This window comes from Chaetodon trifascialis, chromosome 10 (assembly GCF_039877785.1).
Source record: "Chaetodon trifascialis isolate fChaTrf1 chromosome 10, fChaTrf1.hap1, whole genome shotgun sequence".
NCBI lineage: Eukaryota > Metazoa > Chordata > Actinopteri > Chaetodontiformes > Chaetodontidae > Chaetodon > Chaetodon trifascialis.
In genome coordinates, this window is record NC_092065.1 from 1,458,356 (window position 1) to 1,483,387 (window position 25,032).

General features: G+C 43.9%; 2 protein-coding genes across 2 annotated transcripts in view; one reads left to right on the forward strand and one right to left on the reverse strand.

Annotated features, from left to right (window-relative positions):
- The window catches only part of cttnbp2 (cortactin binding protein 2), a 125,464-nt gene extending 123,447 nt beyond the window's left edge, over positions 1 to 2,017 (forward strand). Inside the window, exon 23 of the mRNA XM_070971941.1 lies at positions 535 to 2,017. Coding sequence (XP_070828042.1) covers positions 535 to 885 — 351 coding nt within the window. The 3' untranslated portion in view covers positions 886 to 2,017. The remainder of the gene's footprint in view (positions 1 to 534) is intronic.
- Positions 2,018 to 6,418: 4,401 nt separating this feature from the next.
- The window catches only part of cftr (CF transmembrane conductance regulator), a 33,944-nt gene continuing 15,330 nt past the window's right edge, over positions 6,419 to 25,032 (reverse strand). The window contains exons 12-27 of the mRNA XM_070972802.1: positions 21,043 to 21,137; positions 19,660 to 19,746; positions 18,524 to 19,307; positions 18,269 to 18,397; positions 18,146 to 18,183; positions 17,751 to 18,037; positions 17,572 to 17,651; positions 17,088 to 17,238; positions 14,223 to 14,450; positions 12,790 to 12,890; positions 10,577 to 10,801; positions 9,544 to 9,699; positions 9,020 to 9,109; positions 8,664 to 8,836; positions 7,959 to 8,064; positions 6,419 to 6,672 (exon numbers count right to left, since the gene is read on the reverse strand). Of these exons, the coding sequence (XP_070828903.1) occupies positions 6,457 to 6,672; positions 7,959 to 8,064; positions 8,664 to 8,836; positions 9,020 to 9,109; positions 9,544 to 9,699; positions 10,577 to 10,801; positions 12,790 to 12,890; positions 14,223 to 14,450; positions 17,088 to 17,238; positions 17,572 to 17,651; positions 17,751 to 18,037; positions 18,146 to 18,183; positions 18,269 to 18,397; positions 18,524 to 19,307; positions 19,660 to 19,746; positions 21,043 to 21,137 (2,946 nt within the window). The 3' untranslated portion in view covers positions 6,419 to 6,456. The remainder of the gene's footprint in view (positions 6,673 to 7,958; positions 8,065 to 8,663; positions 8,837 to 9,019; positions 9,110 to 9,543; positions 9,700 to 10,576; positions 10,802 to 12,789; positions 12,891 to 14,222; positions 14,451 to 17,087; positions 17,239 to 17,571; positions 17,652 to 17,750; positions 18,038 to 18,145; positions 18,184 to 18,268; positions 18,398 to 18,523; positions 19,308 to 19,659; positions 19,747 to 21,042; positions 21,138 to 25,032) is intronic.

Genomic DNA, 25,032 nt, shown 5'->3' on the forward strand with positions numbered 1-25,032 from the left:
AAAAACAAAATCTCATAACTGAAATCTTTCCTCTAAGTTTTAGTCTTCATCAAAGTCAAAATTCTCTGATTCCAGCTTCTTAAATGTGAATATTTCCCCATTCTTTGTTCCTCCAAGACCAAACAACAAATAATCTCCAGTTTAACCATGAAAGTAATCGTTAGCTGCAGCCTCAGTGTCATCCATCTTGCCTGAAGTCATTCACAGTGTTGCACTCGCATGCAAAAGTGACTGAAGTAGTTGTGTAACCAGTGAAAATAAGAGCTTTGAGAGAAACTTACCTTCTGCACCAGCTGTTCAGTCACACCTTCACATGTGTTAAGACAACTTGTCATGCAAAGTAGTTTGTTCAAACATGCCGATCAGCCTGAAACAAAAGCAAACACACACAGAGTTAAGATCCAATTAGCTGAATCTGCTGTCAGGTACGTGGAGCTGCTGCAGCCCTGTGGTTGGTCCATGCTGGTTCAGCAGATGATTGACAGTGTGGTTAAAATGGCCAGGACTCACCAAACTCTCTGATTCTATGTGCAGACTGTTGTCCGTCCGTCCAGCCGTGGCGCCGGTCAGATGCCTGTCCAGAGCAGCGAGCGGCGTTCGGCCCCTCGCGCCAAATCACAGCTCCCCGTCCCCAGCAGCAGGGGGCAGCAAACCAGAGCCTCCGCTGCCACCAGCTGCAACAATAAAGGTGGCAGCCCCAGCCGAACCCAGACACCCCACAGCCGCAGAGGCACCGCCAACAGCAGCAGCAGCAAAACAAAGCAGGTTCCCCCCAGCAGCAGCAACAACAACTACTACCGCAACAACATCAACGACAACAACCAATCACACAAGGACATCTGGATCCTCCACAGAGACCTGCATGAAAACAACAACAGCAAGTAGACATGCCACCCCACCCCACCCCACCCCACCCCGCCCCCCGACAATTCCGCTGTGAACCTCCCTCCATGATGTAAAGACTAGGTACCTGACGACCTTTGACTCTTAGTATTTGTACTTGTTATCCGTACTTGTTACACTGTACTACAGTTGTGTACTTGGGGACCATAGTTTTATTCTAGTATTTGAAGTATTTGATTGTTTGGTTCGGTAAGATTTTATGTGGGGGAGAACGAGCGGAAGATGACGCAGCAAGTTACTTTACCATTGCCTTATTCCAGCGAATCAACCTGCATATCACAGGACAGTATTCAGTAGCCAAGAGCTGAGATTTGAAGTATTTGACTGGTGGAAACTGCCTCAAAACAGTACTGACACAGTATTTAGAGTACTCAAAGTGAAGTGCTGTACTTGTGCTCCTGGTATAAGGCCATTGAAGAGTAACTGAGGGTACTTACAGGTGTTACCTTTACAGTGAAAATTGTTTTTGGATCAAAGAGGTTTTTATTCTTTTTTTGTTGTTTTTGCTATTAAGTATTTTGAGATATTCAAGTGTTTTATCTTTAAATAGTTGCAAGGTTGGTTACTGTTGAAATGAATCAGGGTTTTACCAAATATATTTGTAAATAAGAATTAGTACGTTGAAATGCTCTATAGATCGGTGTATGTGGTATGACGCTTGTACAGTGAAGAAACCTTCAAGCAAAACTGCTGAAAAAAAAGACATCTTGTACATAGTGTTTGTAAAACCAGTTTGGTTCTGAAGCCTTCACTTGTTTCAGAGTGAAGTGGCCGTGGCAATAAGTAATAGAACTGTATAAACACAGGACGTCCTCGATCAACTGTAAGCCATAATAAATACTTTAAACGCCCATCGTTTCTCTGACTCATGTTCAGTTTGACCCCTGCTGACCCCACGCTGGAATTCACACTTTGGTTTTTGCTTTCCATCATCACTGTGTTCCTCGTATGTTTTTACTTTAAGCGGACATTGTTTATATTTCTAAATATATCTATACATATGTACAGGAGAGATTTTAGTCAACCTATGATTTGGATCTGTATGATAGCTGTTTGAAGTTTAAAGAATTGTCTTTCAAGCACAAACATTAAAATGGCACTGTTCAAAATTCCCATTGGACTTTTTCTGTTCTTTTATTGTTGATTTTTCTTTTAGCTTTTATAGTAGCCTCTGTAGGACACTGCTATGTGAAATTAAGGTTAGAAATGTCCTACATTTTCGGCCAGAAGGGATATGAAGTGTTCGTGATCTGATTATACACCAAGTTACGACCAAGTTCCATACAGGCAAGCAAATCTACACTCCATACAGCAAACACTTTTGTCACCAGACTTTCAGTGATGTTGGTTTTAGTCTGCAATCTCACAGAACACACAAACTCATGTTTGTCAGGAAAAACCTCTAGAACCTTGAAAGTGGTCAGGAACCACCAGAATCCAAGATCACCAACAATCAAATTCTTTCAGTTTTTGCTTCTCTTGGAGGGAGCGAAGGTCCTCCTCCTCAGAGCCAGGGTACAGTACCTGCTTCCATCACAATACTGCCCATGCCCCCCAAACACTCCAGGTGGTAAGGCTGGCTCACCTTTTAAGAGAAGAAGATGGATAAGGCATAAGAGGTTCCAGGTCATTGGGTCATTCAACAGCTTGGTCATCTTTTATTCCACTGCTCTTCCATTACAGCATCTACAAAAGCCACATTCAGCAATGATCCTCCCAACACATCTTCCAGGCTTTTGGAGCTGTCTAGGACCTCCTCCAGTTAGAAAAGTAGGCAATGGTCTGCTCAGTAGGACTGGATGTGTAACACGCTTGTCAGCATTTTCTGTTGCCTCCTTTCTGACCTCTTGGTTGTTGCAGTTTCAGGCCTGACCTCCTAGTGCTTCCACAGAAATGTCAAGTCCTTCAAGACTTCATCTGGATGCATTTTACAGTTCCATATCCACCTTCACTGACATCCATCAAGTGATTTACTTCAGAATGTCTGACCTCTTAAAATCCACTGGCTTGATGCTCCAGTCCACATTGAATACAGCCAGCATGTCGAAGTCCTCCAACCACCTTTGTCACTGGTGTAAGATGTCCTGAGATAAAGCATTGCCCCATCCACAACCTCTCCAGCTCTCTTTCCTGCATCAATTTTGGCAAGCAAAGTGACTGCTGAAGGGGAACTATCCCATGGTTTTCAAACCTGCCTGACCTTCAATCCCATCCAGCAACTTTGGGATCAGCTGTGGTGGAAAGAGTGGAGGCTATTAACTGCAACAGATTAATGTCCACAGTATTAGAATGAGACAGTCAACCATCTCAAATGACTGCAGTGTTTAGGCGTCTACATACTTTTGTACATGTAGTGAATGTGAAAGTAAGGGGATTATAGCTCGAATCACAACAAATAAAGACCCCAAAAAATAATTTCACCAAAAACGACACAACCACAGCGAAATTCTCAAAATCTTTAGTTTTACTGGAAATATAGTTGATTAAACAAATACATTTATACATTTTTGGACATTGTTCTATGTCCCTTTCCTATGAGTAAGAAACAGTTTTGTTCTTAATTTACTCTGTAAAAAATAATCTGTCGTCACAGTTAAGGTAGGTCTCCATGGTACCTTCATTTTCTGCATCGCTGCTTTACAAAACTGTTATTCAGTACGAAAGGAGCAACACACCCAAAGGAAACAAAGTGATGTTAGAGGAGTCAAAATGCTTTCCAGTTTCTGAGGGAAGTTCAGACTCATGTTCAGAACTTGGAAAGTGATGAAAAAAGAAATGCTAAATGTTTGTATAGCAGTGCTCTGCAAAAACATACTTTATTCCACCTAGAAAATGTTTGTTTGTTGATGGATTCCTGGTTTCTAGAACTCATCAAGTAACAGAGGTGGAAAAATGAAAGCATCATTTGTTATCAAATGTCAAGATCCCACATCTCTGCTGTACAGCATTCGATCATTTGACGGTTTCCTTGCTGTGGAAGCTGACGAGTACCGCAGGGTGTCTCTAAAGTGCATTCAGATAGAAAAGGGAATCTAAGGGAATCTGAGTCATGGCTCGTTAGCAGAGGCAGCCAGCAGCGCCACGTTTCCTGTTGGTGTGTTGGGGTGTGTGTGTGTGTGTGTGTGTGTGTGTGTGTGTGTGTGTGTGTGTGTGTGTGTGTGTGTGATGGCAGTGAAGTTACTGCAGGGTCAGACTGAGTAAATATTCAGAAACTACTTCAATGCCTTGAAGCCGCTGCAGAAGTCTGACTGTTTGCTGCTGAACTGCTGCGGTTTGTTTTTGTCTATTTGCAGCCCGACAGCACGCAGTCCGATATGTGCTTCACCTGTCTTAAATCTAAACTCATTCAAGCTTCCTGATCATAACAACAGTGTTAATCAAGTACTTATTTCATGCTTCAAAGTCGTGCAATGACATTAAATGCAGATTTGTGACAAAGTTTGTTTTGATTCAATGATTACAGAAATAATGTTTTCTAAAAATGAAAGTTTCCACAGTAAAATGTGGCCGCAGGATTCTCAGATTATCTGTGGCTACTTAATATCACAAAGCCAACAAAAACACAGTTTTACATATTTTTGAAGTATTGTCAGGACAATAATGGTGAATCTGTGCGCGTCCATCAATCGTTAAAGATCCTAGCTCATAAGTTAACATGCAGACAATGGGATATTTGAGTGATTTGGCCTTGTGGAGGTTGTGAAGCCAGCAGGGTTTGAGGATTGACGTGTGTGCCGGAGAAGGTGGAGATTTGTATAGGTGGATAAAACAGAAGCGGTATTTGTTCTGTGAGACAAACGAGTGACTGACAATGATGCTCCTGCTGCGGGCTGCACTTTACTGTGGACGAAGGCTAAAATGGAAAATAAAAGATGCGTTTTCAAATGTTTCTGCATCGTTCACTGCTGCTTGCTACCTGAAGTTGCTCTGATTGGCTGCAGTTAAGTTAAAGTTGTGCTTTCTGAGCTCTTGCTGAGCTTCATTTTACATGCATGATGAGCCAGAACAGCAGTGGCTGCTGTTCTGTGTTCAGTTTAAAGGCTGCAGTGAAAACGAGCTGCTTGTTCAGAGTCAAATCATTTTTTAAGAAAAGTAATCTCGGAGTTCAAACCAATTACAATGCTCAAACAAGCAAAAACTGTGACATGATTGATGCTTTTCTCAAAGCAAATACAAAGTTTTGTCCTCAGAAGAGAAACTTTCACAGAGTTTGTTGAGTCCTAAAAACACACCTGCCGGTCAGAAACCTGCAAAGGCACTTTAAATAGTCCAACAACAAAGTGTCCAGCTAGTCAGACTGAGCTATGGATTTTTAGACATGTTGTTACGAGCTTAATGTACATCATCATCAGTGGCACATTACTAAGATCGTCCATATTCGGAGGTCCCTTAAATTCGGGAACCTATAGATTTCTCACACGGGCAAATTTTGAAAATTGATTTTCACCTTCAAACAACCTGATTCCAAAGAACTGAGACTATGTGTGAAACATGGATGAAAACATAATCATTTCCAAACAAACAGTTTTCTGAATTGTTCCTGAGCTCATATGTTCATCTCCTTCATCCAGAGTTCACAAAGTGAACCTCGCTCCATCCTCACTCGTGAACAACTGAGTCTTTCCAGGATGTCCCTTTCATACCCAACCATGATCCTATCACCTGTTACCAATGAGCCTGTTTACCTGTGGAATGTTCTAAAAAGGTGTTTTTGGAGGGTTCCACATTTCTCCCAGTCTTTAAAACGTGTTGCTGCATCAGATTCAGAATAAAAAGATATTTACAAAAATCAGTGAAGCTGATGAGCTCAGACATTAAATACGTTTGCAGAATTGAATTCATCGAGTGTGCAAAACTCATGTCACTGACATGTCTGACGTGTCAGACCGACTCTGTGTGGAGCTCTTTGACTGACCCTGTCAGCTCCACACATCAGCCATGTTACATGACATCAGCAGCTGTGTGTGTGTGTGTGTGTGTGTGTGTGTGTGTGTGTGTGTGTGTGTGTGTGTGTGTGTGTGTGTGTGTGTGTGTGTGTGTGTGCGGACAGAAGCTCTTTGCTGTATCGATATTGTATGTTTGCTGTGTGTCATCTGTCTTTACATGTGTGTGATATTCAGTGTGTGTATGAGGACCAATCAAATAAAAAATTAAGTGTAAAGAAGTCAATTTTGCTGATTTTAAATATAAAATAAAGTTAGGTTTTAGTCAATTCAGATTCAGTGTGAGTCGAGTTCTTCTGTGGTGGAGAGTTTTAGTGTCCTGTTGTGATTCAGGGGCTGTTTCATTGGTAATTTTTAACAATAATGGCTCAAAAACGTTTAATATTTGCCTCTTGGACCCAAAATCAAGAGCATGAGAACGCTGGATCACTTCATTCTTGTTGCCCAGAGTGACAGGAGAGAGAGAGAGAGAGAGAGAGAGAGAGAGAGAGAGAGAGAGAGAGAGAGAGAGAGAGAGAGAGAGAGAGCGTGTGTGTGTGTGTGTGTGTGTGTGTGTGTGTGTGTGTGTGTGTGTGTGTGTGTGTGTGTCTGTGTTTGAGTGCCTGGCCAGTCAGAGGCGAGTGTCGTGGACGTCGTCCTCAGCCTCCTCTGGCAGAGATGAGATCTTGGCAGCCTGCGGCGGCGCCCTCTTGCTGGAGTTGAGGCGGTGAAGTGTGGGGAAGAGGCGGAGCCGGTCGGCGGGACTCATGGCCTGTTTCAGGTGACTTGTCTCGTTCAGCAGCTTCTGAATGGAGTCGTAGCTTTTCATGGAGCTGCCCTCGATCATCTGCACAGACGCCGGGGCGGGGGGGGGGGGGGGGGGGGGAGGGGGGGAACGGTTACTGTTCATGTGAGTGTCCAACCTTTCATCCACCCATCCAGATTCATCTCATACATGAAGACTTAGTGAATAATGTCCAGGGAGAAACATGCTGTCTTCACTAAGGAGTACAGAGGACTGACGGAGAGCTTCATCACATGGAGCAACGACACGATCACCTGAAGCGCAATATCAGCTCAACCAATCAGCTCGTGGTGGACTATGACACTGCAAGGACGCTACAAGCTGACAAGAGTCGAGTCACCAATTCAGTATCCGACCAAACATGAAATAGTCTGTCGGTCTGCCCTTCTGTTCCTGAGTTATGGTGCTGAATAATGGCCAGAAGAGTGTTTCTGCACAACAGTATGATGTCACGGTGAAGCTGTCCTGTGACCTTTTGGATGTAAAATGTCCTCACATCTTTATCTGATGAGACATTTGTGTGAAATAATTAATCAGCCTATGAATTCTTGAGTTGTGGCTAAAAATGCGACCATCAAACTCTAATCAGTTCATCTTGGAGTCTGAGTTTGAAATTTGAAGAAATTCACCTCAAGGTGTCCCTGAGACGTACTGAACAAAGGAAACCTTCTCTCAGCTACATCAGGTCCACTCCACAACCACAGCCAGCAACAAACACACCTAGCTGGAGGTGCAGGAGGCATCGTCTTCATCTGTGTCGTCAGTAATATGAAGCTGCTACGGAGTTTTCTGTTGCCGAACATCTTAAGCAGCTGAAAATTTAATGTCAACTTTCCTTTTTAAAGACCTTTTTGTCTCACAGAGTTGTCAGAGTGACAGGAAACATGTACAAAGAGAGAAAGATGACCTGAGATAAGTCAGATGTTGAGTAGCATCATGTTGAGACAATGACTCACCAGGAAGAACCCAAAGCACCTGAAGCAAAATGGCTAATGGCTGCAGGTAAAACTTCCTCACCTTTGACCTTTTCTTGGTTTATCTATCTATATATAATAAATAAATAAATATATATATATATATATATATATATATATATATATATATATATATATATATATATATACACACATAGGTCACTTTCTTGCGAACAAACCAACACACGTGTGCAGAGACCCACACCCAACATGAGAGACTCAACATTGCCCCATCACTTCAAAAAAGGCTGATGGGGTTTCAGAAGCTTTTACAAACACCTGAGTTTTAAAATGTCAGCGGAAATCATCTGTTTTGCGGAAGTCATCTGAATTCAAATTTAACATTAACCTCACCAGGAATGACTGACACTCCAGCAGCGGTTCCACTCGGTGTTCTGATAGGATGACGGTGCAGCCAGAGAATGCCTGCTTCAGGGTCTTCCTCAGGACCTGCAACGTTCTGCGCACACGCACGCACGCACACACACACACACACACACACACACACACACACACATCATCAAACAAACATCACCATCATCATGATCGAAGGCCGTCTCTCTGTACTGCTAACACATTAGCTTAGAATTCTCTTCATTGAGGCTGACGTGAAAGAGCAGGCAGCACTTAGCCTCAGCTCATTACAGGCTTCATTTACTATCTGCACATATGATTACACACGCACGCACGCACGCATGCACACACACACACACACACACACACACACACACACACACACACACACACACACACACACACACACAGAGTCTGAATTACTGTAAGCACTTGAGATTGTCACCATATGCATTGACAGGGACACCGCACATGTTGAATTTGGGTGACTTCTGCTGCACTGTGACCTCAGGATGCCACACACACACACACACACACACACACACACACACACACACACACACACACACACAGGAAATCCACACAAACCCTCTCTCAGGTATCAGCTGTGCAGAAACTAGTGTGTGTGTGCAAAGGTCACTTCTATCTGAGCATGATTGCAGGTTTATCTTGTAGGGAGGAGTGTGTGTGGGTGTCAACACTGACATGGGGTCGAGGTAGGCAGAGGGCTCGTCCAGTAGCAGGATGCGGGCCTTGCTGAGGATGGAACGGGCCAGACACAGCAGCTGTTTGTGCCCGTTGCTCAGCACGTTGCCTCCGTCCTCCAGCTGGAAGTCCAGCTTGTCTGGAAACTGTTCGATCACTGACTTCAGGCCCACCTGAGGACATGCGACAGATCTGAAGACACTGCTGCTTGATTTAACCAAGACGATTCACACACTGCCAACATTTTTAGTACAGTTTAAACACAATTCAACTGATAAGCCTGATGTCAATGAAAACAGCTTTTATTAGATATTTTCCTTTGAGACATCATTGTAGCAGAGGAAACAGAGCCTCACCTCCTCAGCAACCCTCCAGAGCTCCTCATCACTGTAACGTCCGTGGGGGTCCAGGTTCATCCGGAAAGTGCCGGTCAGGATAAAGACTTTCTGTTCAAAACATTTAAATCACACTGTCAGATTAGAAGAGTTGCTTTGATCATAATCAAATCAGATCGGTTACAGTATTTTTGAACCAGTGAACTGCTTCACAGTGAGCTGTTTGTGTTTGTTTTCTATTTAAAATAATGATTAAAGAAAGATTGAGGTGAATCACTGGCCAAAAACTGACTCACACCTCTCAGTCTGACAACTTCCACGAGCATTAATAGGACTTGGCTGACAAGGTGTGAGGAAGTGACACCACAGGAAATAAAAGGCTGCAGTCAGCACTTTATTAATAAACCAATCTCTAGGTTTTAAAACAGAAACACAACAACAACAACAACAACAACAACAAACAAACTTCTTTTCTTGAATTTGAACTGGCAGCCTTTGCACGACATGCGTCTTGTTGAAAGGCGTCTCTGCAGTTGTAGGCATACCTGCGGCACCACCCCGAAGGCCTTCCGCCAGGTGTGCAGGGAGACGGAGCTCCATGAGACACCGTCAATGGAGATTTCTCCGTCAGTGGAGGCGAGACGCAGCAGAGCGGAGAGCAGGGTGCTCTTCCCTGAACCAGTTCGACCCAGCAGGCCCACCTGCACGCACACAGACAAACAACATTTTAATCTGCTAGCACATTTCTATCTGAACCAAAAGCTTAATTAACTCATTCATTATTTTCTAGTGCATGCATCTATCCTAGTATGCATACTTAAAATTCTGTACATCTACTGCACAGTATGCAGTACATATAGTAAAAAGTATACTCAGGACACTGTGCATTGAACTGCTGCTTTGAGGAGTTTCAGAGAGTGAAAGATCTGTCTTTTCTTCTGCAGCCTCACAGCAACAATTAATCCATTTAGGCTGAAGTGCTGACACTCACTGAGTTCTGCTGTCCTCCAGGATTCATTATGAGGAGCTCATACTGACTGTAATTACTGCCAGGAGCAGAGAGACAGGCAGAACGGCCACATATTACATGTTTTCTCTCTTTCCACCGGAGCTACTCTGCCCTAATGAAACAGCATAAGGCATTTGAAATCCAGATAGACAGGAGATAGTTCAGATCTGAGTGCATATGGGTTTGAAATCACCTCATACTCTAAGATTCTATGGCTGCTTACGTGCCTCTTTACACAACTGAAACTTAATAGCAAGCAGCCAGAAACCAAAGCAATGAGCTGAAAGTGGCTGGATCACTCAGGAAGCTGAAGGGAGCTGTCGAGGAACCCCTCGACATACAGACTCCTTTAATCCAGTGTTAATATAAAAATCATGACTGCAGCAGCTTTAATCACATAAAACATGCCAGCTCACATGACACAGCCTTGCTGCCGGCTGGAAAGTCACCTTGCTGTAACCTTTCTGTGACCCTTTCACTGCAGCGCCCCTCGGTGCTAACGTGCATCACTCCGCCAAGTTTCATTAAACTCCACTCGCAAACTCCATTCAGCCATCACTCAGACTTACACTCTGCCCCCCCTCCAAAGAGAAGGAGATGTCGCTGAGGATGGCGCGTCCGGCCTCTGTGTACTTCACAGTGAGGCCATTGACATCCATCTGGCCGCGGTTAGGCCAGCAGTCTTGGGTGTGAGGGTTGTCAATGACGAGGTCTCCTTTACCTCCAGACTTCCCTGGCAGTGGCTCCTCTGACGGCAGGTCAATGAACTTGAACACTCGATCCACCGAACGCATCTGATAGGGGGGAGAGAGGGTGAGGAGGGGTCTCTGGTGGTCACCCAGAATAAATACAGTTGGCAAACAGTTTGGTAAAGCAGCAGCTTTTCAGTCACCAGATAAATTTTGTGTTACCATGGACCAACACTGCTCCCGGTGGTTAACAGTGGAATTAATCACATTTTGCTGCTGTCATTCAGTCCCTTGTTATTCATATTATTCCTGTTTTGACTGAAATATTGTACTTAACATGAAACCAGCTCTTTACACACACCCTTTAATGGATGACATCCAAACATGGATCCTCAAATCCTGTGATTCTGGACCGAAGTGTTTCTCTTTATGTTAAGGTGCAAACATTAACATTAACTAGTTGCTTATTAGCAGGCATATTGGTAGCATATTGTCCCTTCATTAGTCATTATAAAGCACTTATTAATGCCTTATTCTGCATGACTGCCCTACAAATACACATGCTAATAAGCACTAGTTCATGGTGTGCACGTGTACCTTAATATAAAGCATTACAGAGAATTTTTCCTGCCTATTAAGCTAAAAAAAACATAAAAAAAACAGCTGGAGTTTTCTGAAATGCACATTTTAATAAGGATTAAAACAGGACTGTTTTCTTCAGATTATTTTGGAGACACACCATTTTCAACCCACATGTGCTTGAGAGAGATATTTGAGCAGCTGCTCTTAGCGTCACTGAGCTTGTTATTCAGAGGGAGTCGCTGCAATGAGCTTTTTTCTTACATTAGAAGATCAGTCAGTGTGAAGAACACTATAAACTCCCCCAAACACAAACCACCACCACCACCACCACCACCACTTGTGTGGTGGTGGTGTGTGTGTGTGTGTGTGTGTGTGTGTGTGTGTGTGTGTGTGTGTGTGTGTGTGTGTGTGTGTGTGTGTGTGTGTGTGTGTGTGCAGAACAAAACGTCCTGCTCTGTGATAAGCTCAGTCTGCTCTGCTAACCAGAATGTGAGAGAAAACAACCACTGGGTGGGTACAAACTGGTTCAAAAGAGCCTCGCACAGTCTTCAGAAGCAGCAGTGACTGCTGAGTTCACCCTGTTCTTCCTTCTTGCCCTCTGAAATACCCTCTGAACGGGGGTAACGGGTGGTGAAGCAGCATTAACTGCTGTTCCACAGAACAAGAGGAAGAAAGAAGATAGCGATGACGCTTTTGTCCAAAATTACATTTTTCTCCACTTGAGGAGTAATTTTGGTCACTCCGTCACATGGACAAGAGGAGTCAGGAACCAAACCACCTATCATGCAATTAATGGCTGAACCCCTTTACGGTCTGAGCTTCATGGAGAGAAGAATTATGGGTAAAAAGTCTGAATCCAAACTGTTCCAGCTTCAACTTAATTAGTTGTGTTTGCATGTAGGAAGCTGGCGGGGGTGAATCCTATTTTTTTTTATGCTTTTGTCTAAAGGGACTTCAATAAATGCATTCCAACTCCAAATAAATAATAGCTAGATGTCTCCTTGTTAACTGGAAGTGCATCCCTGCCAGACAAACAACTGTATTAGGAAACGAGACAGAAGTCAGAGGTGGTGAGGGCTGTGGAGGTGTCGTCTGAAAAGGTGAATCTTCAGTCTGCAGCAGAACATGTACAGGGAGTTCATTCCTCGACTCTGGGATCAGAGCCGAGGTGACCGAGAGGAGTGATGTCAGGATCCTCAAGCATGTCGGAGCACCAGAGCTCTGAACTGCTTGCGAACTTCGACAGGGAATTGGTTTAATGAACGAGGAATTGGAGTGTTGTGGGGAGATGTGACAAGGGTAGAGCACCAGATGGGCATGAAAGTGCTGCACAGATCTGGTTGCTGACACAGGTGTTAAAAAACAAACCCATACACGTTCAGCAAAAACCTGCTGTGATGTGCGTGTTTGTAGCACTTGACACACTGTTCACTGGCCACTGCTTGTCTGGTATGTTAATGTAAGTCACGTGTTGCTGCGATGATGGATTTTCATGTATGTGAACCGCATACCAGTCCGTCCACAGTGATGCTGGTGATGACAGCCCACTGGAAAGTCCCCAGGATGAGCATGGCCAGGGCCACGATGATGCCAATCTCCCCAGGCTTGTCCTCTGCAGAGTGCAAGCAAACACACACACACACACACACACACACACACACACACACACACACACACACACACACACACACACACACACACACACACACAAACACACGCACACACACACTCATCAATAATGTCAATCTGAGCTGCTCTTTGATGTCAGAGCAGCACTCAGGTATTGCAGCTCAGCTACTGGCTCTATTGGAAACTAATGAGCTGTGAAATGACCCTTAAATGTGCTCTCAGCATAATGACAGGCTATGACGCAACAGCACGTTTATTTGTATGCGTTTGATTAAATGGGAAACACAAGTACACACACACATGCACACACGCTTTCTTTTGTACATGATATTTTATCCTGTGGCATTCCAGCAGTTATGACCCTGATATCAGACTTGACACGCTGTCACATGCAGATAACACCGAGGCTCCTTCACACGATCAGCCCCATGGAAAATAAAAAGGTGTTTACTCACTAAGATGTTCCTTCCTGGGTTTTATGTGTGTAAACTGCTGCTCTCATTCATTCAATGATACTCACTCAGTTTCACCTCATTTGGAGCGTAAATTACTGCTGTAATATGAAAACCATTCAACTGTGTTATTTTGATTATTTGTGGTAAAGAGTCAGTTTTCATCCAAATCCTACAAACCCATTTTCTCCTCGTACTCGTTACTGGTTTCTAGCCAGGTAGATCGTTTCAGTTTAATTGGCTTTTGACGTATTCACCTCAGAAACTTTCCCCCAAAATGAAAATAGGTCTGTTTTGTTGAAAATATTGAGAAAAACTCTAGAGAAAGAGAGTGCTTTAGTAGTGGTATTATGTGTTTCAATGCTTTGAGCACCACAGGTGAAATTCTGTGACCTCCACTGTATTTGCTTGGTGGCAGATTTGGAGGCAAATACCTCAATTTACCTCAATGACTGACATCTGTGAAATGGCTCCAAAGCACCAGATGAAAGTAGGATTGCTCTGCAGCAGGTGATCCAAACCACCCCGAAACATAATTGGCACACAGCTAACGAGCATGAGTGATATCAGTGACTAAGCTAAAAGACATGCCCACCCCAACCACATCCTGTTCCCCCTGCTGCCGCCTGACAAGCGATACAGAATTATCTGCTGTCATATCACCAGACTACAGAGCAGCTTCTTTCCTCAGGCTGTGATGCTTTAACCTCCACACGCCACCATAAAAACTGGTCGTTGTTTTGTGAGTTGCATAAAGGGACAACAGCGTGCATTTTGCTATACAAGGCCGTGCTGCAGAATGCTTAATAAATCAGTCTAAAAACTATGCAATCTATACATGCAACCAGTCATCTGTCACTCACGGTTGGTTCCCACAGCGATGAAGGCGGCGGCGGTGAAGAACAGGACGAAGATCATGTCACAGCGAAACAGGAACCACCGCAGCGTGGCCAGGTAGTGGAACCAGGTGGCCGTGTGAGTGTTCAGCGCCTTGTGGAAGAGCGTCTCAAAGTAGGTCTGACGCCCAAACGCCCGAATTGTCCATAAGCCCTTCAGTGAGATGATGAGGTGGGAGAAGATGGGGCTACGAGCTGCAGGAGAGCAGATATGATGTAGATGTTAGATATGCTGTAGCTTGTATATTCATCAGTAACCATTTTAAAATGAACATAACAGTTTTCACACCCTGACTCCTTCACTTCTAACTCCACCGGATCAGTGGTGGCACAGCTGAACTGAAGCTTCAAATCTTCTCTCTGCTTTCAATAATAAAACTGTTCAGTTGGACTTTTGGACTTTCCTTTTAGTAATGTAAACAAAACAATGCTGCCAAAAAGCAAAAACACTTTAATAATCATTTGAGGGACTTGCAACTCCAGAGGCAGCGACACCAGGATGGGGTTGGAGGAAATCCCGGCTCGGATCATCTCTCTGACCCTGGCGTGCTCTGAGCGGCTACGGAAACACCCTGCTGCCATCGCCGGTGCACACATTCAGCGGCAGAGTCGAGAACGTACACGGGAAGTCCAAAAAACACAGAGTGGCATCTTCGTCAGCAGTCCAGTGAGGTGTTTTTTCACTATATGGCTGCACAGAGCTGCACTTCAACACTGAGGCTGATGTGCCGTGCTCTCGTGTTTTTTTTAGCATCTTGATATATATCATAAAACTTTAAATTACGTAGTTTTTGTATTAATTTCTATATGAGATTAGAATTTAACTGGAATTTAAAAAATCTCTTTGTAGATCATTAATATTATCAAGTAATAGCAAGGATTCTGCAGGATTAATGGAGTTAAATGTAAGCTTTTTAAGACCTTTTTAATGGAAAATGCAATTTTCACAATCACAGCAGCCTCTGATTTCTGTAAATACATGCTTATTCTGAATTGCAGAATGAGGCTGAATGAGCGAGCAGCCAGACCATGTTTATGTTCCACCAGGCGATCTGAGAAAACATCATCAGATGCAGAATTACAGCACGGTTTGGCAACCTAATGCTGCAGCTGACAAGCCGGCTTTCCGGTGTGCACAAAACAGCGAGGAAGGTAACAGGAAGGGAAGAATGTCAGCACAGAGCCTTTTTGAGAAGGCAGCCATGAAACAAGCAACAGAAATCACTGCAGACTGTCAACACCTCCTCTTCTCTGAACTCGACCTTCTGCTGTCAGGAGGAGGAGTCTGTGTACCAAACTGCAAATCAAAGCATCTGAAGTCATCGTGTCCTCCAGCCTCGATCCACCAAGCTGCTGAACTCCAAAGCTAAATCTTAGCACAACAGAGTAATGTGCAATGAATACTGAGTATTTTGGCACTTCTTCTTAAATGTCTCTTATGCTTTAAGAGGGGTTAGGGTTGCTATGTGTGAAGCAACGGACTGGAGCACAGCGGCAGAGACAATCAGGCTCTACTAAGATGATGAACTTTCTACTGAAGTGTCTGATTGTGCTGACTGAAACTGCCTCCTGCAGCTCAACCCCCCGTTGCAACAATCCCAGTTTCGGTTTATAAGTGCATAACATCTCCCTGTTTGAACTGGAGGAAAACTGGACAAAGCAGATTCTCATTTCTGCATCCCACATTCCCCATTATAAGACTCTCACTCTCACTCGTGGTAGTTAAAGAGTTTGTCCTCCAGATGCACCCCCACAAATCCACTGATGTCACAGAGGGGCTCAAACGAGGAGAAAAAAGTCTAATACGTAAAAGCTTTTAAAACTGTTTCCACATTGATACCAAACTCTTTGCTGATTGGAGGATAACGGTTATGTTATTCACACGCCTCACTGTTCCCGCCCCTCTGCGGCAGCCCATCCGTCCTCTCCTTCAATTCTTCCTCTGTCATGTTTTTGTTCTTCAGCCTGACCTTTGCCCCCTTGGCCCTGGGCCATCCACCAGCTCTGCCTGCTGACGGGCAGCTACAATGACTGTGGCGTCGCGCCCAAATCTCGCTTCCTCTGTTCGCTCTCTTGGCTTCATGTTACTCACTTTTACTCCTGAACATTTGAACTCCTGCGATCCCTTTTCTGCCTGCTGTCCTGCTTCTTAACTCTAAATCTGATTATATTTTCAAGTAAAAGAGAAATAAAACTGCAATCGGCTGGCGACCGGTTCAGGGTGTACCCCGCCTCTCGCCCATTGTAGCTGGGATAGGCTCCAGCCCCCCGCAACCCCGAAAGGGATAGGCGGTATAGATAATGGATGGATGAAGAGAAATAAAAATGCAGAATTTATTAATCTTCAGGAATAAGTTACTCAAGGATACTTCAGCAAGACAGCCTCCTTCAAAAACATCAGCAAGACCCATTTTACAAATTTACTGCCATATTTTTCTAATGCACAGCAGTGTAAGAGAACATTGATTTCTGCATTTATAGACAAAACATATTCTGCAGAATTAAGTTACATATATACATATTAAAAGGTTTATCAAGCTTTAAGTTTAAACAAATTTGAAATACATCTAAATGCATTCTGAATGCATTTTTAAGTAACAGATGCAAATTTCTTAATCCATATTAAAAATTTAAGATGGCATTTGCTAAATTCAATGAAATATATCCATCATGTGGCAGCTAATTTATAAATTTTGCCATATTTTGATTGGATTTATGTATTACAAATATATGTTTTTCTTCTTCTTCTCTCCACACAATGCTACAGTGAGAAGAATTGGTTCAGTATGTCTTTGCTTGTCATTGCACTGTTCCTATTCCCTGCCCCCTCACCTTCAGCCTCCAGTAGCTTGAGCTGCTGTCCAGTTCGTAAGAAGTACTTTCGGAGGATTATGAAGATGACAGCCAATGGGATTGCGGCGATGAAGATGTAAGGTCGCATGATGGACACAGTGAAGATGGCGCCCGTAACAATCAGTGTCAGCTGGTGTGAAGGGGGGAAAAAAAGCATGATGAGCGGCTGAGGTAAGCTAACAGGGACACATGTCTGAATAAAAGAAGTCTGGATTTGTTTCCTTTCTTTAAAACCTGAGTGAGCGTCAGTGCAACATTCAAAAGAAACATGAGCCACGTGAGCTAAAGCTGGTTACAGATGGGAGTCAGCAAACATCAGCCTCACATTCGGCTACATTTTCCACATTTTCCACAACATTTATGCCATGTTTGAAGTGGAGGTGAGAATACTGTCATTGTAAATGCAGGAACTAGTGGCAGAGTGATGTTATATATCCTTATTATCTTTGTGATGGTTAAATACCTGTATGAGGTCAAACAGCACCAGAGGCAGCATGTCATCTATGGTGGCCATGTCCTTGGTGAATCTGTTCATGATCCGGCCTGGAAGAAATTAAGAAAAAGTCAGGCACTGCAGTGACTCTACGACAATATTTCAATGACAATTTTTTTTTCTAAATGTAAAAGTAAACTGAGAATCACCTGTTTTCATAGTGTTGAGTATGGCCATGGGGGCTCGTATTACAGCACTAAGCATCTGTTCATGCAGTCTTTTGGACACCGTGAGTAAAGTGTGCACTAATGGGAGACCCCTGAAGAATCCCAAGGCCAGCACGCTCTCCGACGTGGCCACATAGATGTAGATGATGTAGTAAGCGCTGGTCGGTGTGACGATGACTGCCAGGTGGACGGGGGGCGACGAGGCGTTGGGGTGCTGCTCGTCGATGTAGTTGGGTGATGAAGGGTTGGCACCATCCCTCCAGATCGTGCTGGAAGGACAGCGCAAAGGATTGAGGATGAAACAGATCACAGTTTGAACCATAAACAACGCTGGCACAGATGTAGTCTCAGGGTCTCTCATAAAACATGACACTTACTCAGTGATGAGGAAAATGCCAATGACTGAACCAGCAACCTGGTGGTGGAAAGAAAAAACATTTAGCGTTGATTAAATTCACATAATAATTTAAAAAAAAAAATGAAAATGGAGGTGATTTTACCTCAATGACAAAGACAAAGAGGATGAAAATTAGGACGTAGACTAAGCTCTTGTTGGTGGTGATGTAGCGCAGGTAAGTGCTCCATGAAGTAGTTTCAAAGATGTTCTCACGTTCATCGGCGAAGCATTGCTGTGAAGACACAAAACTCTTTTACCACACAGACCCTACTAAGCTACAAGATCAAGGACATTTTGTGGATGTTCATTCTAAAGATAAACTCTAACATGTCTTGAAAAGGGTCTCACAAAGCTCTACCTCCATGTCCTCTTCGTCCACTTCCTCACTGATATCATAGACACTGTCCTTGGACAAGCGGCGGGCGTAAATGTCCAACTCGGACGCCAACTCGCACTGCGGTGTGATGGACAGCTTTTTTCTGAAGGAGGACTGTATCTGCTCCCTGCGCTCCTGCCCCTGAGAGCTGGTGATGAATGCCAGGACAGACTGGCGCCGCTGTCCATTAAAGTGCTGTAGCCCATGGTGGTATAAGTTCCCCCTGGGGAGCACCTCCTCTACTTGATCATCCTCAGGCACGACAGAGAATTTCCTCTCAGAGAGTTCACGGACCCCGTCCTCCACCGTCTGGGGAGTATTTGTGGCCTGTTGGGAGTTCCCGATGAAGGAGAACTTGCGAGCCGCCGCCAGAGGACTGAGGATGAGGGACTGTTTGCGTTTTTCTGGGTAGCCATCCCCTCCTGGATGGCCTTGGGATCCAGAGACGATTATTGGAGGAGGTGGCTGGCGGAAGGACTGGCGGATTGGCTCTGTGCCACGGAAGCCGGCGGTTTCATCGATGGAGACCCTACGGAGGGTTTCTGTGAGGATGGAGCTGCGTCGCTCTGCATTGATGTTGTCATAAGCTTGCAGGCCGAGGAGGAGGGAGCTGAAGTCCGGCCGCTGGGCCTGCAGCTCCGAGAAGGTGCCGTAGAAGTAGCAGTCTCCGTTGTGCAGAAGGAGGATTTTGTCAGCTCGTTTCAGATGCTCCAACTTACTGGTGACCACAATGCGCGTCTTGGAGGCCATAAGTTTACAGACACATCTGTGCAGCGATACAGAAAATGAGGATTGTGAAGAAAATAAACAAGCAACAACTAATGAACTCTCGGTGCCTACTGCTGCGACTGTGTTCAGGCTTTGACTACTTAACCAAAATTCTTCTCCCCTCTGAAAGATTGCCAAAATCGACACTTCATCAAAGGATAATTCAATTTTGCTGGACTTAAGAAAAAAAAAAAATTCCATTTCCTGAGAAGGTTACAGTTTGATGAAGCAGCCATAACTCACTAACCCCAGCGTGTCTGACACAAGAGATAACTTTCACCTTGAACTTAAACTGCAGCTCAACCACCCCCACCTCCTCAACATCAAAGACTCTCTGTTGGGATACACACTTCTCAAAGATCTCTTTCTCTGTTACAATGTCCAGGTGGGTGAAAGGTGCGTCCAGCAGGTAGAGGTCTGCATCTTTATACACAGCCCTGGGGGAGAAAACACAAATAAAGGTAAAAAGGAGAAATAATAAAGGAAATCAACAGAAAACCTTATCAAAAGAGTAAATGAGGAAGCGGAGTCTCTGTGGAGGTAAATCAATCCCAGTGAGTGTTTACAGTTACGGAAGAAGTCAAAAACCAGTGTGTGGCAGCAAATTGATTTCAGGACCATTCACCAATAAATAATGCATGGGAACATGAGAGCGTCTGACTGCTGTAATCTCAACACAGATTTAATGGAGCCATAAAGCTCCCCTGAGGCCGCAGAAAGCACTCGTCATTACAACGGGAAGCCATAAAAGACAAAAGTTAGTGCCGGCAGACAAACAGATAAGAGTGATAGGTGATGACTTCTGGGATCAGCTTTGGCAGGTTATGAGTGTGAACAGTGCAGGCTTGATTCTTTACACCGTTTGGAACGGAGCGCTGACACTTGTAGCACTGCCAGTGACATCAAAACCCAGATATTCAGCAAGTGTTTTTATTGTCTTACAAAGGACGGGACCTCTTACCGACGAAGTGCTGGTGATTACGATACAGATAACAGTGATTAGTTTATGGTACTGAGATTGAAGTCATTCATTGTGAATGACAGCGTGTGTGCAGGAAAACACGCTGCTGGGTGTATCCTTCAGTCACTTATTTTCTATGAGTTGCTGTCTTCATTAACATAATGTGGAGCAGCTGAAATGTTGGCATGTTAAAGGTTCAATGTGTATGATCTCAGGGGATCTATTGGCAGAAATTAGTACATTTTCATGAGCGTATAACCACCTGACAATAAGAATCACTGTGTTTTCAGTACCTTTGAATGAGCTCTTGAGCTTCGCCATGTTGCGCTGCCATGTTTCTACAGTAGCCAATGACGGACAAACCAAACACTAGCACTAGAGAGCGCCTTTCAGCTGTATGGGAGGGTGAGGCAAGGGGCGTTCAGCTGGTTGCAGTCTCCAGCTTCACCTCTAGGTGCCTCCACATCCTACACACCAGGACGTTAACGTCCTTCTGAAAACTACAAAGGGAACTGAAACATAACATAATCAAACTGCTGACGTCTAAAAAACCGCAAAACAACTCATTACTTGCTGTGTTTATCTTTTCAGAGCTTTTAACAGCTCTTCATCAATTGGGAGGATGACTCAAATCCTGAGTCATGTTCTATTTTTGTTGGTTTGTCCATGGTCACATGAAGGATGGCTAAGGATTGTTATGATGACTGATCAGCAGAGGTGGTCTGCGCTGACAGATACGAGGGTGTGAATGAGGCGTGCTGACAGGGAGTACCTGGCCAGGCCGAGGCGAGCCTTTTGTCCGCCGCTGAGCGTCACCCCCCCTTCGACAAGGAGTGTCTTGTCTTTCTCAGGCAGCAAGGCAAAATCCTAGAGAAGAAAACAAGGGGTCAGCGGGTCGAACACACACATGCATGATGACCTTTTGAACAACAGCAGGAGCAACTGTCAAACCAGCTCTAAGGAGAACATCTCATATCCACCTCGGCCACAACTTGCTCATGTATCAGAATAAAACTGATCACTTCTGCCTCTCCCATCAGCCGTTATTTCTTCAGATCTTTTCTGCATGGCGGCCAAAGTGTCAGTTAAATGCTTAAACATGAGGGTGAGGTGCACTACCAGGAAGCTAAATGCTACAGATAGTGAAACTGGTTCAGTCAGTTGATGATTTTCTGTAAGTTCAAACTTTATCTATTAATCCTGAAAAATGGAATGAAAACACAGCATTAATACTGGGCTGATGGTCCTCAAGCAGAAGTTCTACACATGAAATATGTTCAGCAGATGAAATGCAGCTTAAAATAAAAATTTACATCATTATGTTTGCAATATGCATGGTTGCTGCATGGAAACAGCTGAACCCCAGTTCTAGAACTTTTTTACCACATTAAAGGTTGAAATGTGATATGTGTAGTCGCCTGTTTTAAACTGTCCCGTCTGCCCTGCATGAGGGCCTGTTGTCCCTGTGTGTGAGTGCCACAGTTATAGAGAGACAGAGACACTTCTCTGCCCCCTAAGTCTTTTAGATGGCTGCAAAGTGTCATCACTTTTTATTCGAGGTGTAGTTTGTGCAAATATTTAAATGAATAGATGATTTTTGGGATCTGCTGCAGGAAATGGAGCAGTTTTTGATTGGATAAAAACACACCAGCAGCAGTTTGAATCAGTATAAAATGTTGGCACCATGTGGTTTTTATCCAGAAAAAATCACAGTGTAAAAGCAGAACAAAGATAAACTATTATTCATGTGTGGACAGTTGCTGTTTTAAGCACTTAAAAGATGTTTTAGGGATGCTGAATGAGTTTTACTAACAAATACGCACAACGGATGAAATTGCACCAATTTAAAACTTTGATGATGTTAATTCAAGTTCACGGTAAAGTATCTCAGTACTATAAATACAACAAAGTCTGTTTAAACACAACATCACCTTGATAGTTCTTCACATTCACCTTGTAATAGGAGTATTTCATGTTCATGGATCACAGTTTTGCTGTCAGATGTTCAAACCACACAAAAAGTACAAACCACAGATGGGACAGGCACATGAAGGATGTCACAGGTAGAGACACACAGTGCGTTCGCTGGTCACTGATAATGGAAATGGATGCCCACACCAATATGAATGAAGTGATGGCACAAGTTTATCATCATTAAAGCTTCCTACCTTTTTAACGGCAGCTTCTGCTGTCCTGACGGGACCGCACAGGGAATCAAGTTAACACATTGTTTAAGTGCTTGTAAAATAAGGCAGCATCATAAAAAAGACATGTTGTGTGTCTCGCTGTGAACAAAAAGCACCTGCCGGGCCAGCGGCCAGCGGCCGGAGGAGGCAAAAGATGAGTTTACAGTGGGAGGACCACCCACAGTAGTCTGTCTGGTGCTTCAGGGGGCAACAATAGAGAGGAATTACAGTCACATGCCCACTAAAACTCCTCGACTGTGTGGAGAAATCTGCTCCAGTTTCCTGTCAGGGTTGCCTTGGGGATTTTTCCTGGAGCAGAAAACCCTGTGTGCACTTTCTCTCCTCATTTGAAGTTATCTGTAGCCTCTTGAAGCAACAGGCAGAGCACAGAGAATTAGTGCTGGTACTTTGAGAAGGTACTGGTAATCTCCAATTTCTTAGTTATTAGTGCTGCAGCATCTTATTTTTTATGAGTGGCTGAAAAATTAGAGTTTTTATTTCTTTTTAAAGGAACAGTCAACATAATGCTCCAACACAGATGAAAACAGGAAAAACTCCAGATTTAAACCTGCCATTGTGCAGATTAATTCCCAGGTGTTAAGATTAAAAGTGCAATACACTTCCACAGCTAATGATGCTGTAAGCCAGTCTGTTTACACGAGTCGTAAGATGCAAATATTTGAGAAAACATAAAATGCAGATTCTCCTCAGTCTCAATATTAAGGTATGAGAGAAAACCTTAAATAGAAACAGCTTGTCAACTTGTCTTTTGCATTTGACAAATTTGGTGATTGAATATAGAAAATATGAGTAAATATGAGCTGTACTTTTAAAATGTGCTGACTGTGATGCAAACTAGGCAAACTACTTTTTAACAATCTACCATTTTAGGAGGCTGTTTTTAACTAAACTTCAGTGGAGTCGTCTCCCATTCGTCATCCTCAGCGCTCACAAAGCATTAATGAAGACTTCCTGTCACTCTCGTCATTTTCATATAAGACACAGCCCGACCGGCAGTATGACTCCCTCCATGCTGCTTTTGTTGTCTCACTTTCTTTGACGCCTCATGCCAGCGTTTGACGCCTCGCCTCAAAGACAAAATGGAGGCTGGTTTTTACGGTACAGGATTGCACGCCAGCTTTGTTTGCTGTGACAACATGTTGTGTTTTTGTCAAAACCAATGAGGCGCTGTCAGTGCCACAGGAGATTGGGCGTGGCAGAAAACAAATATGACGGGGTCTCCCTCTGCATGAGCTGCTGCTTTGATTTCATTGTAAATAATATTCATGGAGTGGATTTAAAATATCAACATGTTTTTAAAAAGCCACTGATTTATCAGCATGAACCTTATGTTTCCATAAAATCTAAATATTAATATCATATATAACTACACTGCAACTACACACAGTGGGGAAAATAAGTATTTGATACAATGCCGATTTTGCAAGTTTTCCCACTTACAAAGAATGGAGAGGTCTGTAATTTTCATCGTAGGTAACACTTCAACTGTGAGAGACGGAATCTAAAAAAATCCAGAAAATCACATTGTATGATTATTAAATAATTAAATTGTATTTTATTTCATGAAATAAGTATTTAATCACCTACCAACCAATAAGAATTCTGGCTCTCACAGACCTGTTCGTCTTTAAGAAGCCCTCCTATCCTCCACTCGTTACCTGTATAAAAGACATTTGTCCGCACACTCACTCAATCAGACTCCAACCTCTCCACCATGGGCAAGAGCTGTCTAAGGACACCAGGGACAAAATTTTAAACCTGCACAAAGCTGGGATGGGCTGCAGGACAATAGGCAAGCAGCTTGGTGAGAAGGCAACAACTGTTGGCACAATTATTAGAAAATGGAAGAAACTTAAGATGACTATCAATCTCATGAGAAAGGTGAGGGATCAGATCAGAACTACATGGGAGGACCTGGTCAATGACCTGAAGAGAGCTGGGATCACAGTCTCAAAGGTTACCAATAGCAACACAGTACGTTGTCATGGATTAAAATCCTGCAGCGCGTGCAAGGTCCCCCTGCTCAAGCCAGCACATTTCCAGGCCCGTCTGAAGTTTGCCAGTGACCACCTGGATGATCCAGAGGAGGCATGGGAGAAGGTCATGTGGTCAGATGAGACCAAAATAGAACTTTCTGGTATAAGCTCCACTCGCTATGTTTGGAGGAAGAAGACAGATGAGTACAATCCCAAGAACACCATCCCAACTGTGAAGCATGGAGGTGGAAACATCATTCTTTGGGGGGGCTTTTCTGCAAAGGGGACAGGACGACTGCACCGTACTGAGGAGAGGAAGGATGTGGCCATGTATTGTGAGATTTTGGGCAACAACCTCCTTCCCTCAGTAAGAGCATTGAAGATGGGTTGTGGCTGGGTCTTCTAGCATGATGACCGAAAAACACACAGCCAAGGCAACTAAGGTGTGGCTCTGTAAGACGCATTTCAACGACCTGGAGTGGCCTAGCCAGTCAGCAGACCTGAACCCAATAGAAAATCTTTGGAGGGAGCTGAAACTCCATGTTGCCCAGCGACAGCCCTGAAACCTGAAAGATCGTG